Raw genomic sequence first — 13,375 nt, forward strand, 5'->3', positions numbered from 1 at the left:
GAGTATGTTTAATTGTTATATTGTTATGTATAAAATGTTCCTTACTTGAGCTAAGTGGCTAATAAACATTCTGTAAATAAAGTAATAAGCTTAACTTACAGGAAAAAAATAATAGTTTCATTTTGAGAATGCTTGATCCTCATTGTAAATGTTTATAGTCACAGCAGTGTAAAGAAATCTGTTGCTTGGTCTATTTGACATAAGTTCCCAATGGAAAAACAAATGAATAGACTTCAGTAATTAATAATGGTAGCAAATGTTTTCCTCCTTCAAAAAAGGGTAACTAGAGTGTTCTTTACAAAACATGTTAATTTCTATTTTCTATACTCAAAGACCCATTTTGGCGGTGGGGATTGTTAGCTGCCTATAGCTGACACGTGTCAGCAGACGCCAGTTGCTTTATTTTGCTATGTTTCGTTAGTGGATCTGTAACATGACTGGGGAGTTCCTACCATTTCTGTTCCTTATTAAAATTACTAACAGCCACCAAGTGAAAATCTTCTGTTTGTTTTATTAGGGGGAATATTGTGAAAGTTTCCATTTTATTTTAGTAACTCTGTTTTATTTCTAATTTCTATACCTCTCTAACATTAAGAGAGCCTTATGAAATTAATCAAAACTCACAGAGAGCTATTTAGATTTCAGTTCCATTAACTAAGTTCCTCTTGTTTTTTTTTCATATATTTATTTGTTAAGTATCTACTATGTGCAGGGCCTCTCTACGCAGGTTGAAACCTATGCCAACAGAGCACAAGGTCTAACACCTCCTACGCTGCTGGAAAGCCTTGGAATAGGTCCTAAAGACGTAGGCACCTGAGGCCCCGTTCAACCTAAATTCAGAGCCTCTTCACTAGGTTAGTCAGTTTGTTGAACTGGGGTGTAATTGCTACTCCTGATGGCCATCTGCTAAGATGTACAGAAGTCATGATGGACAGAGGGAACCTATAAAGACACAATCACAAATCCTTGAAGTATTGGCATGATTACAATGAAATACATTTGTTCTTATGAGGAATAAAAAAGCAATAAGGTACAATCCCTGTCTTTATGAAACTTACACTATAGCAGGGACTGTTACATGTGTGTAGCAATAACTGTAAGTGGGATACAATGTAAAATTAAAGTAAAAAGTATAATGCCAGTTACGAGTAGGTAAAGATCCTAAATTAGGGGTGGAGAGGAGAGCAGATAAGGATTCATGAAAGAGATTTGAGCAATGGACCATTTTTGAAAAAAGGGTAATGTAATCAGAGCTATCCTTTCAGAGGATCATTTTTGCAGCATTATGTAAGATTGCAGGGAAAGAAAAACTAAGGCAAGCAAGACTATTTAGGGAGCCACTGTAATAATCTAAACAAGAAGCAATGAGGAGGAAGATTAGTGCAATGGTAGTAGAACACAGAAAGGGAGAGATTTAAGAGATGGAAGTAGTGATTGACTTAGGCAAGTGAAAGAGGGAGAAGAATCAGAGATGACTCCGAAGTTTCAAGTCTGAGTGATTGGGAGGATGGTTGTGTCCAAATCCAAAGTACCAAATGGGAAGGAAGAAAAGGTTAGATTGAGAAATTGGGTTGTCTTGTAGAAGACTGTAATTGAAGTACTGTGACATCCAGGTCAAAATAATTGACAGTTGGAAATGCTAGCTTGGAGCTTTAGTAAGTGCTCTATAAATGTTTTTAAGATCATGCGTCATGTGAAAAAATTTTTGAGCATGCATAAACAATATGTATATATTTATTTATAAATTATATGCATATATACATAGTATGCATATTACAAAACATAGATAAAATATTAAAAAAGATAAAAATGAAATAAAGTAATCTTTAAATAACCTTATTGCATTTAATGGTATAAACATTTTTTGTTACTATTAGTAATTTTACTGAGAGGAAAGTGAGTATGCTTCATTATTTTTGAAAATCTGTTTAACACATTATAATACAGCAATTCAAAAGTCCAGTTCCAAGTTAAGTTTGGTTCTAAGTTCAGTTAATTTTAATGCATGATTTTAATATGTATATCTAAAGGGAGGAAGTAAATCTTTGCACTTACTAAATCCTGATAGTCATTTTTTTGCCATTTTTTTCTTTTTCTAAGTAGTATTTTATTTTTTCCAATTACATTTAAATATAACTTTCATTTTTATAAAATTTTTAGTTCCACATTTTCTCCCTGCCTCCCTTCTCACCCACCTCCCTAAAACAGTAAGCAATTTGATAGAGGTTATATAAATATGCACTCATGTAAAACCTATTTCCATTTTAGTTATGTTGTGAAAAAGAAACAGTTGGAAAAAAAATTCAGTTTGCAAAAGGAAAAAAAAACAAAAAATAAAGTGAAAATAGTATGCTTTGATCTGCATTCAGACTCAATCAGTTCTTCCTCTGGATGTGGACAGCCTTTTCCATTATAAGTCTTTTGGAATTATCTTGGATCACTGTGTTGCTGAGAAAAGCTAAGTCAGGTACGATATTGATCATTCCACAATGTTGCTGCTACTGTGTACAATATTCTCCTGGTTCTGCTCACTTCACTTTGCCTGATAGTCATTTTCTAATTATATCAAGCATCATACAATGGTTTTTGCTTAAATTCAGCTAATAAATTTTTATCTTCCCTGATTCTATTCAGCTGGTCTTGCAAGATGTTGCATTTTTAGATGTTTAATGAATGAGTTCAAAAGCCACTGAACATGTTGTTTAGAAGACTTCTTCAAAAGGTTTGAAAATTATGCTTCCAAATTTTTCAAGTATAAAGATGAATTGTCATAGTGAATTTTCATCATTTTTAGCAAAAAAAGTATTAATCTGTAAATGTCTTGCTAATCATGACAACTTCATATAATAATTAGTTAATCTCAGGACATAATAGATATTTGGGGTAAAGTTCATAATTAAGGATAATGGATGGGAATATATATTTCAAACATTCATTTTGATGCAGTGATTTCAGTTTTTTGCATCCTTCTTGTCAGATCTCATTAGTAATTGTTTCACCATGTAATGTGGCTAACAGAGTTCATACCAGGAGTAGGAGAACTGTCAACTATGCCACTTTCTTTTTAGTTACCTGTGCACAAATTATTTGTATCGTCTTCAGCGCATGATTTCTTTACGATAATTTTTTTTAAAATTATTTGTCAATGTTGTGAGGGTTAGTTAAGACTAGATAATATAATTAATAAGTCCAATTAACTGCACACAAATAAACTTAAATACATTGAAAGTAAACAAATAAGTAAAGGTGACACTGTTAACCCTCTTACATGTTTAACTCTTGGTCTTTCTTCAGGATATCTTGCCTACCTTCCATGGCTCATTGTCATTCAACATATGACTGACAGTGCCAATTACAATCTATGTATTAACAGTAAAGCTTTTAAAATATTTAGATAAAAACAAAAAGTTCTAACACTGTCATCCAACACCCTAATGTATCAACTTATACACCCTAATTTGGAGACCACTGATTTAGAGATGGGTTTAGGCTGAAGGTAAGAGATGTGAGACTGTGCCAAATAGAACTGGAAATGAAATATTCTATTTGTCAAGCATAATATAAGCAAGTCACAGGAATGATGTGTAATCCATCCTACCTCATGTACAGCTGACCATAATCTGTATAGACAAACCCCACCATCTCCCCATTCCTGACCCCAGTGTTTTCTCTCTACTTGTCACTCTAAATCCATGACATTTTATTTTGCTTTATGCTTATTTGTGTGTATCTCACTTCCTCCCAAAGATGACAAACTCCTCAAATAAAGGGATTATACCTTATTTATGCATCTACCTCAGTACCTAATATAATGCTTAACACATAGTTGATTCTTAATAAATGCATGAATTCGAATTTCAACATTAAGTGATTTGTCGGGAAAAAAAGCCACCGGTTTAATTAATTAATTAATTAATTAATTATATTCATATATACATACACACATATAAACATGCACACCACACATATATTTATAATAATTAATTAAATTATTTATTTTAATGGCAATTATCCAGGTTAAATTATCATTAGTTTCAATTAAAAACATCATAATTGTCTATTAAGCTTTTGCTATAAGCTATATATTGCAAGTTGTATATCATTTGACTCATAGTGAATATAAACCCAAGACACAACAAGTTGTACTACAATAGATTTTTTCTGCAATACTTTACAGTGATTGTTAAAGTCATAATAATTGAAATGTTTGGCTTCTCTGATTACCAGAAGAAAAGATTATCCTATTATTATTATGTGATTACTTGAAACAACTATCCTCTTACTGAGAACATTCTAATTGGTTTTTACTTGTCAAAAATATTTAGTTTGTTTCACTTAAAAAACAAAACAAAATAAAAAAGGGAATTTGAAAGATCATCTAACCAGTTTCCTGATCCTAAGCCCCCCTTTTTAAAAATCAGTCATGAGACACTGACTATCCAACTGATTAAAATATAAAGTTCAGTATTCATTTAATAAAATCATTGCCAAGGGAACTTGGCAGAATCTGACATTAAAAACTCAAAGTATCTTGAGTTATGCATGCAAGAGACACCATGATGAATGACCATTAAAGGCCATTTATATGTTGTAAAAAATTAAATTATTGAAAGTCTTTTATACAGGCTACTTTGAAATTATTCAGTAACATTCTGTGTAATTTGTTTTTCAGTTAATACCTCACACACTAATCATAGCTTTTATCATTAAGTATTAAGCTATTCAATGTATCACTTGGTAATAAACAGTATATCTTTATTGAAAAATAACAAGATTTTTCTAATATTCTTAAATCTTTTCCTTAAAAGAAGAACATCTGTAAAAATTCATTATTCTTATTGTTTAAGGGAAACTATCTGAAAGGTAGAAATATATGAAAAAGACTGATTTTTGTTTGATCAGGCATACTCACATGCTACATATCAGAATTTGGATTCATAATTATTTCAGTAGGTTACAAATCAATGGTGTAAACTTGACAGTGACAAATGTAAAGTTCTACACACTGAAATTCAAAAAATCAATTGTATAAATACAGGATGGGAAAAAAATCTGCCTTAACAAGTTTGTGTGAAAAAGACGTTGGGGTTTTAATTGGCTATAATCTGGATAAGAGTGAGAAGTTTGATGTAATAGCTTGTAATATAATTCCTTTCTAATACATGTATGTGCATATATAAACATGTACAACATAGGGAATATTTAGTATATATTTGTGTCTAGGAAACAAGGCAGAGAGAAAGAAAAAAAGTTCTATGAAAATGTAAAGCATATCATTGGAAACAGCATCATTGTGCTGAGCCTTGGTCAGTCTACATTTCTAGTAATTTGGTCAGTCCTGTCTTTTAAGAACAGTTACAAATACGAGCACGTGTAAAGAAGAATGATAGAATAGTAACAAATCTGGAAAATGTCATATGGCTAGCATCTGAGGGATTCTGAAAAGTGAAGCCTGAGAAGTAGAGACATGAGGAAGGAAAAACCATATATGCCCTTGTTTGTCTGAAGGACTATCATCTGTTAGAAGGGATAAAATTATTCTATATTCATCCAGAAGGCAAAACTTGGACCAGTGGAAATTGCAGGGAGACAAATTTCATGTCCATATTTATAAATATGGACATTTATGTCCATATGCTGCATTTATGTCACTTTAGCTGCCTCGTAAAAAAAAAAAAAGAGGAGGTGAGTTTGTTGTTCTTTAGTCGTATCTAACTCTTCATGACCCCATGGATCATATTGTTCATGGGGTTTTCCTGGCAAAGATAGTGGAGTGTTTTGCTATTTTCCTCTCCAGCTCATTTTATAGATTAGGAACAGAGACAAACAGGGTTAAGTGACTTTCCCAGAGTCACTCAGAAGATGAGTCTTTCTGACTTCAGGCCTAGCATTCTATCTATTGTGCCACCTAGCTGCCCTCAACCTTATTTTATTAGTGAAGAAACTGAGACCAAGATATATTAACTTACTTGCCAAGGTTACACGTATTTCCAACTTGATTCATAACTACAAATACATAGTACCTGAATCTTCCCAAACTAAGATGTCATAGCTAAGGATGCCAACTTTCCTAATGTCAATATTTTGTACTACACTTCACAACTACTACAACTGTATGCAAAACTGCCACTTTAGTATTACAGTGGTACATGAAAGAAGCCATTTCAATATATAGCAGGTTTTAAAGATATATATATATATACATATATATACATATATCATAATAATAACTAATTTTCTTAGAACATATTCTCTTTAATATAGGAATTATCCCCAGTCCTGGCAGAACTTTTAATACTTGGTCTTCATAAAGGTTAAAATGTATTTCTAATACTTGCTCAAGTGGTTAGAAATTAATATTCTCTTAAGCCACTGAAATGTTAAACTATCTAACCTTCTAAAAGACTTCACATATTTCTTAGCTTCAAGCAAGTGTGGGATATTGAAGTCTTATAAAATATTAATTTTACCTTAAAATTTCATTGTACCTGTAGGCAGACATGCCCATTGATAAGTTTTCTATTTTTCACTTGTTAGTGAGTACTTAAGTTTCAAAAGTCAGGCTTTAATACACTATAGCAGTGTGGAAATATATCTCCATTTGAATAAAGAATATAAATGGCAGCTTATTACACACGGTAATACATAATCCTCTGCTATGGAAGAAAAAGGAAAGCTTTAATATTCCATTAGGATCCAGGACATTGATTTAAATCACACTAGAGTTGTGTGGTCAAATGTGATGACTACCTTCTTACTCTCACACCCACTCACACCCATTTCTAGGTACCCTTTGTCTCCTTTACCATTCACTTGCCCATTCTTGCCTACCATTTCTCTTTAAAACATGATGATAATTTTTTAAATATCTTATTTTTTCCTGATGATATGTAAAAACAATTAACATTCAATTTTTTGTTTTGTTTTGTTTTAATCTAAGTTCCAAATTTTCTCTCTCCCTCTCTTTACCCTTCCCTAAGACGGCAAGCAATTTAATATAGGTTATATATGTACAATCATGCAACATATATTTCCTTATTGATCATGATGTAAAAGAAAACAGAGACCAAAACACACACACACACACACACACACACACACACACACACACACACACAAAAGTGAAAAATAGTATGCTTCAATTTGCATTCACACTCCAGCAGTTCTTTCTCTGAAATTTGATAGCATTTTTCATTGTGAGTCCTCTAGGATTGTCTTGGGTCATTGTATTGCTGAGTATAGCCAAATCATTCACAGTTGATCATCATACAATATTGCTGTTATTGTGTACAATGTGCTCCTGGTTCTGCTCACTTTTACTCTGCATCAGTTCATGTAAGTCTTTATAGGATTTTCTGAAAGCTCCTGCTGATCATTTCTTAAAGCTCAATAGTATTTCATTACAATTATATACCACAACTTGTTCAGCTGTTGCCCAATCGACCACAAAAGGAACTATGATAAATATTTTTGTACAAATAGGTGTTATTCCTTTTTATAAAAATCTCTTTGGGATACAGACCTAGTAATGGTGTTGCTGGGTCAAAAGGTACGCACAGATCTGTAGCTGTTTGGGCATAGTTCCAAAAACTACTTTCCAGAATGGTCGGATCAATTCACAATTCCACCCATAGTGCCTTAGCATCCCAATTTTCACACATTTCCTCCAATATTTATCATTTTCCTTTTCTGTCAAATTATCCAATCTGATAGGTATGAGATGGTACTTCACAATTGTTTTAATTTGCATTTCTCTGATCAATACTGATTTAGAACATTTTTTTTATATGACTACAGATAGCTTTGATTTCTTTGTCTGAAATCATTTGGGGCATGTCATGAGAATTTAACTTTTGCCTACAACTCTCAACTTCTAGATCTCACTGTGATCTACCCAATTTTACTTCTAATAGTTGCAGTCTACTCCTTTCTTTCTATATGTCCTCTAACCACTATTCATGACACACCTATAATATTAAAAAAATATACTTTCTACCAAATTCTTCTTTTCTCCTTGCCTAAATATTTCCTTTTCTCCTTCATTCTATCCAGTTAGCTTTTGCCATCTGACCTATATTCTATTTGCCTGACATCTATCAACTCATTTTCTTTTTGAGTCTTCCCTAATTTAGGTAGAGATTCTCCTATTTGATGGTGACTTAGGAAAACATTAGCTGAACATCCTTGCTATGATAGGGGTATCATAGTTTGCCATAATGGGATGCAATGTTTTCTAAGACATCAGGTGCAGTGGCACCAGCATAGAAGAAAAGGAACCATAAATTATGGTGTTGAACAAAAAATTACTGGACTGTTGTTGAAGCGAAGTGCCAGTAGCGCTAACAAATAAGAGTATGATTCCCTGACCTTTAAGAAAAGAACTTAAAAGATAGGTCCCCAGTTAGAAGAAGAGAAGAAACAAAGTAAAGGAGTCACTCAGGTTTCTGAGCACTATGAGCCAGTCCCCGTAGATGAAGATCTCAGCCAATGCCTCTCAAATCAAATTTTTGGCTAAGGAGACTAGCACAACACCTGGCACGATGGAAAAGGCATCATGGGAAGTGTTAGTTTTCCAACTACTTCTAGAATGCTAAAAAGATAGTTATATAACCAATCATATCTTTATTGTGCTTAGATAAGAAAATCAACAAATGGGTTCTTTCATTATTTTAATGGATCTGTTATCTTTATTCAATGGTAACCACAAAAGACCTTTTCATACAGCATGATTTCTTTTCCATATTTTTCTACAGCACCTCAACAAAGGGTCATCCAACAAATTAGAGGTCTTACTATAGGTACTTTGAAACAAAGAAAAATATTAAAATAATATATCAAATTTATTAGAGTAGGTTAATCATAAATATTTGCTGAAGTATACTAAATCATTAAACATTTTCATTTCAAATGCAATAAAATACATAAATAGGTAACCTGTTAAAAACACTACTAGTTTTGGGTTTTCATTCTACATATTCACTTCAGATTGTAATTCTACATCTATAACATTGATATCAAAGGGCAAACCTACTATACAGAAAGTTCTCATTTTTCCAACTTGGTTTGTAAATTTTTCTTAGACTAATGTATCCTAAAACAATTCTTGATTGAATTTGTAAGTCATATGTTTGCAAGTGCCACAAATTTTAGACTGATGTAGCAATAACTTATTTTCATAATGCCTCAGTATAGATGGATCATTAGATATGTCATATAGCCAGTGAAAGAAAATCAATTTACTTTTTATCGTATTTGTTCCCCTCCAAAAAACATGGTACTTAATTTCCATCCTATTTTAGTAGGTGTTCTAAAAGTCAAGAAACTTGCCCCTTTTACAATTCATGTGTTTTTTTGTCTGATTGTTTTCTGGCCAAGAGACTTGTTCTGTCCTTAGAAGTGACCTACTTTGATAGCAAAAATATATATTACATAATAAAACTATTTAAACTGTAATTTATATCAAACTGGTACTGACCTCTTTTGCATGCCTTTTGTGTTCATCAATGATGTACTAATTTTAATATCATTGAAGAAAAATCCCTAAAGTCAGTAGAGTTATAAATTTGTTAAATCTATCATTGGCTGTTCCTGAAAACTTCATAGTCTTAGATGCTCTTTCTCTGGGCATAATTCATAAGAACCAAGTATTTCATACACTAAAGTGAAACATAATCTATTATATGGATGCTTTTAATCTGTAAGTACAGGCCAAATTCTGGACTATACTTAACAACTGAGAGCTTTACAGTCAAGGAATCAGTATTTCATCAAAGAGCCTAAGACCAAATACTGTAAATTCAGTTAATTCTCAAACTGCAGTTATTAAACTACACATAGAACCTTTACAAATGTGATTTTACCCCATGAGCAATTAAGTAGTTAAAAAAAAAGACCTTTTTATTTCATGGATGTAAGACTGTTCTATTCATTCTGAACAAATTCTCAAATTTCTGCTATCAAATACATTTGGATGTAACAGAGAAATTAATCCAATACAGGTATGGGAAAAAGATAATTGATATAATAGCATTCTCTTAAAACCATTTTAGTAATATAGAACCATCTATTAATATGAAATTCCACATGGTAAGTGGCAAATTCTCTTTAAAGTAGGGGATTTTTTTTTTTTTTGCTTTTTGGTGAGGTGATTGGGGTTAAGTGACTTGCCCAGGGTCACACAGCTAGTAAGCGTTAATTGTCTGAGGCTGGATTTGAACTCAGGTCCTCCTAACTCCAAGGCCAGAGCTCTTTTCACTGCACGACCTAGCTGCCTCCAGAAAGGGGATCTTTATGGGTCAACTTTGCAGGGCTAATGCCACTGATGATAACAAGCATTTTAGAGTCTATTTTAAACCTTTACCTTTGCTGTTCTGTGTTCTAGTGTTGGTCCTTATGATTGTCACAATGAGAAGACGGAAAAAAGAGCCACTGATTTTTGATGAGGAGAGGGATATTAGAGAAAATATTGTCCGGTATGATGATGAAGGTGGTGGTGAAGAGGACACAGAGGCTTTTGACATGGCTGCTTTGAGAAACCTAAATGTTATCCGAGATACCAAGACCCGAAGGGATGTGACACCAGAGATTCAGTTCTTAAGTCGACCAACTTTTAAAAGTATCCCTGATAACGTCATTTTTAGGGAATTTATTTGGGAAAGATTAAAAGAAGCTGACATAGATCCCTGTGCTCCTCCTTATGATTCTCTACAGACATATGCCTTTGAGGGAAATGGTTCAGTAGCTGAGTCACTCAGTTCTTTAGATTCCATCAGCTCAAACTCTGATCAGAATTATGATTATCTCAGTGACTGGGGGCCTCGTTTTAAAAGACTTGCAGATATGTATGGAACTGGCCAGGATGGCTTATACTCATAGCCTTGGGACCTTAATAGGAAATGCACTGAAGAGAAACAAACAAACAAAAAAAAAGAACAAACACAAACTCTACTTATTGGATTTAAAAAGGGTGTAAATATTTCTCCATTTTTAACTGTTTAGGTTTTTGCCTTGGTGAAGCATATCTTCATTAGACTTGTCCTAAGGACTGCAGTGACCACAGATGCTGAGCATTTGAAGGCATTTTGATAAAATGAGATGCTCAGATGTATTCGAATAGATAGCAACCCTTATATACCTGCAAAGGCAACTAACCCTCTCCGAATCAGTAGTGCACTGTGACGTTGATGAGCCAGTGATAACCTGTAAATGCCTTCCCAGTACCAGTATGTCTCTCAGATATGATGAATGAAAGAAAAAATGTGGTGCCAGTCTATGGAGTCTTAATTCTTTATACCAAATCTTTTAGAGTGATACCTGCAGCTTACTGGCTCATGACATCTAGAAGAATTTTATTGCTTTTGATTAAAGAATCCAAAATTACCAGAAATATTTGCAAATGCCTAGCTAGGTATTCATTGACTCAGTCTATTCATCCCACCAAAACACAAAAAAAGCACTCTAGCATATGTCATTGTAATTTATACTTTAAAAAAAGAAAGAAAAAAATTATAGCATCTTGCAAAAAATAATTTTTGAAATGGTCAAAATAAAAACTGGGGGAAAAAATTTTCAAAATTAAAAATCATCCTTAGATGCCTGTGTAGGTATGGGGGGAAAATTGCTGTCTATTCAATTTTTATTATCTCTTCTGATTTGTACAGGAGAATTTATCTTTTTTTTTTATTTGACACGTGGTGTTATATTTATTTTGGAGCCCAATCTCCACAAAATTCAGGTCCATTTTACTGCCTCATAGTATTAAACTCATCAGAACATGCTGATTTTTCTCCAGTCTCAGCTACATGAAGGAAATGAAGCATAGAAATGGAGAAATTACAGTAAAGCAATTGAGCCCCACGGTCGTTCATGTCTCAGAAAGGAACACAGCTACAAGGACACACAATTGTTCTTCTGAGCCATTAGAATGTCTGAAACATTTGAATAAAGTATTTGTACCTTGTATTTTGGAAAGAAGACTACAGAGGGAATGGGGGAGTATCTTTGAATGGAAGATTGAATTTTCGAGGTCATAAGTTCTCTATGCTCCTAAGACTTAAAAGAACTTGTTTTCCCTTAGCGCCACCCCGCTTTACTGTTGAAGCACTTCAGTTAAAGACTGAAATTTCTTTCCTATGTTAAAAAATGTAATGCTATTAACTTCAGAATCCATCTTTAAATCCTGATGCAAATAATTAAGTTCCCCAAGGAATTAACTTCACAATGCATAATTTCTATACTGGTCTGGGAGTGCCAAAATGAGGAGGATAATTACAGACGGTCAAAATACTGTATAATTTTGAAATAGGATTTCTTAGAATAAGACAACTTTTTTATGATTCCAATAATATTTATACCTACAAGCTTTCATGGTTTAATACTAGTTTATGATGCATATAATCAATTAAGGAAATTTTTTCTCCCTTTATTTTAAAAAGAGTTGGTAGTTGAGTTACTAATAAATCTGCAGATAGTGGGCACTGTGTAAAAAATGGTGTTCTAAAAGAGCTTCTTTCTATATGAAATATAAATATGTTGAGTACACATGAGAAAAAAGGTGTCTATGAAAGAGTCTGTAATTTTTGCAGCCCACCATTATAAATGAAGTATGTGAAAGTGGCCTTCAGCTTCATCAAAATAAACAATTCAACAAATTTAATTATCTGAAAATTTCTTTAATTTTGGTAAAGTTTTACAAGACAGTCATTTAATGAGTCATTAGATCTGCCACAACTTCTATCAAGGAATACATATACGTGTGTGTGTGTATATATTTATATGTACACACACACACACAAGTATATGTATGTGTGTGTGTATATGATTTTTTAATGGTACTGAAAGATAATGCTCATGACTTTTAGTCAAACATGTAACACTTTCAATAAAAAGGAGGGGAGAGAAATGAAGCTTATTCTGTTTGATAAAAGCAAAATGTGCTGCACGAATTATACAGGTGTTAAATCATCCAGGTGCTGAGAAAACAGTTTTACAATAATCCTCTTGTTTGCAGGAAGATAAAATATTTTAGTACATTTGGATTATGATGTCAAAACTGCTGACTGCTGCACATATCACTAAATGGAGTTCTGAGTATATTATAGAAAAGGAATATCATTCATCTTGCTTTTCCTCCATCTAATAAGAATATATTTTTTCTCATGCTTTCCCCCCTCAATACATGATCATAAAAGAATTGGAGAAATCACCTCTAATTTATATAGTGCTCTGAAATTCTTCCATGAAACCATTTGATACTAGATGACCTGAATAGAGTCCTGAAACTTCTGCTGTTCTGAATACATCTGTTGAATATAGGGCCACTTTTTTGGGGGGGAGGGGATGCTTCAAATTGAATTAAATTGAATGATAAGTATCA

General features: G+C 33.0%; 1 protein-coding gene across 2 annotated transcripts in view; it reads left to right on the top strand.

The window, feature by feature from the left end:
- The window catches only part of CDH7 (cadherin 7), a 197,432-nt gene extending 184,627 nt beyond the window's left edge, over positions 1-12,805 (top strand). For both annotated transcript variants that reach the window (XM_027852481.1, XM_027852482.1), the window contains exon 12: positions 10,382-12,805. In XM_027852481.1, the coding sequence (XP_027708282.1) occupies positions 10,382-10,875 (494 nt within the window). In that variant the 3' untranslated portion in view covers positions 10,876-12,805. The remainder of the gene's footprint in view (positions 1-10,381) is intronic.
- Positions 12,806-13,375: the final 570 nt, after the last annotated feature.

This window comes from Vombatus ursinus, unplaced genomic scaffold (assembly GCF_900497805.2).
Source record: "Vombatus ursinus unplaced genomic scaffold, bare-nosed wombat genome assembly UNPS02009573.1, whole genome shotgun sequence".
Taxonomy (NCBI): Eukaryota; Metazoa; Chordata; class Mammalia; order Diprotodontia; family Vombatidae; genus Vombatus; species Vombatus ursinus.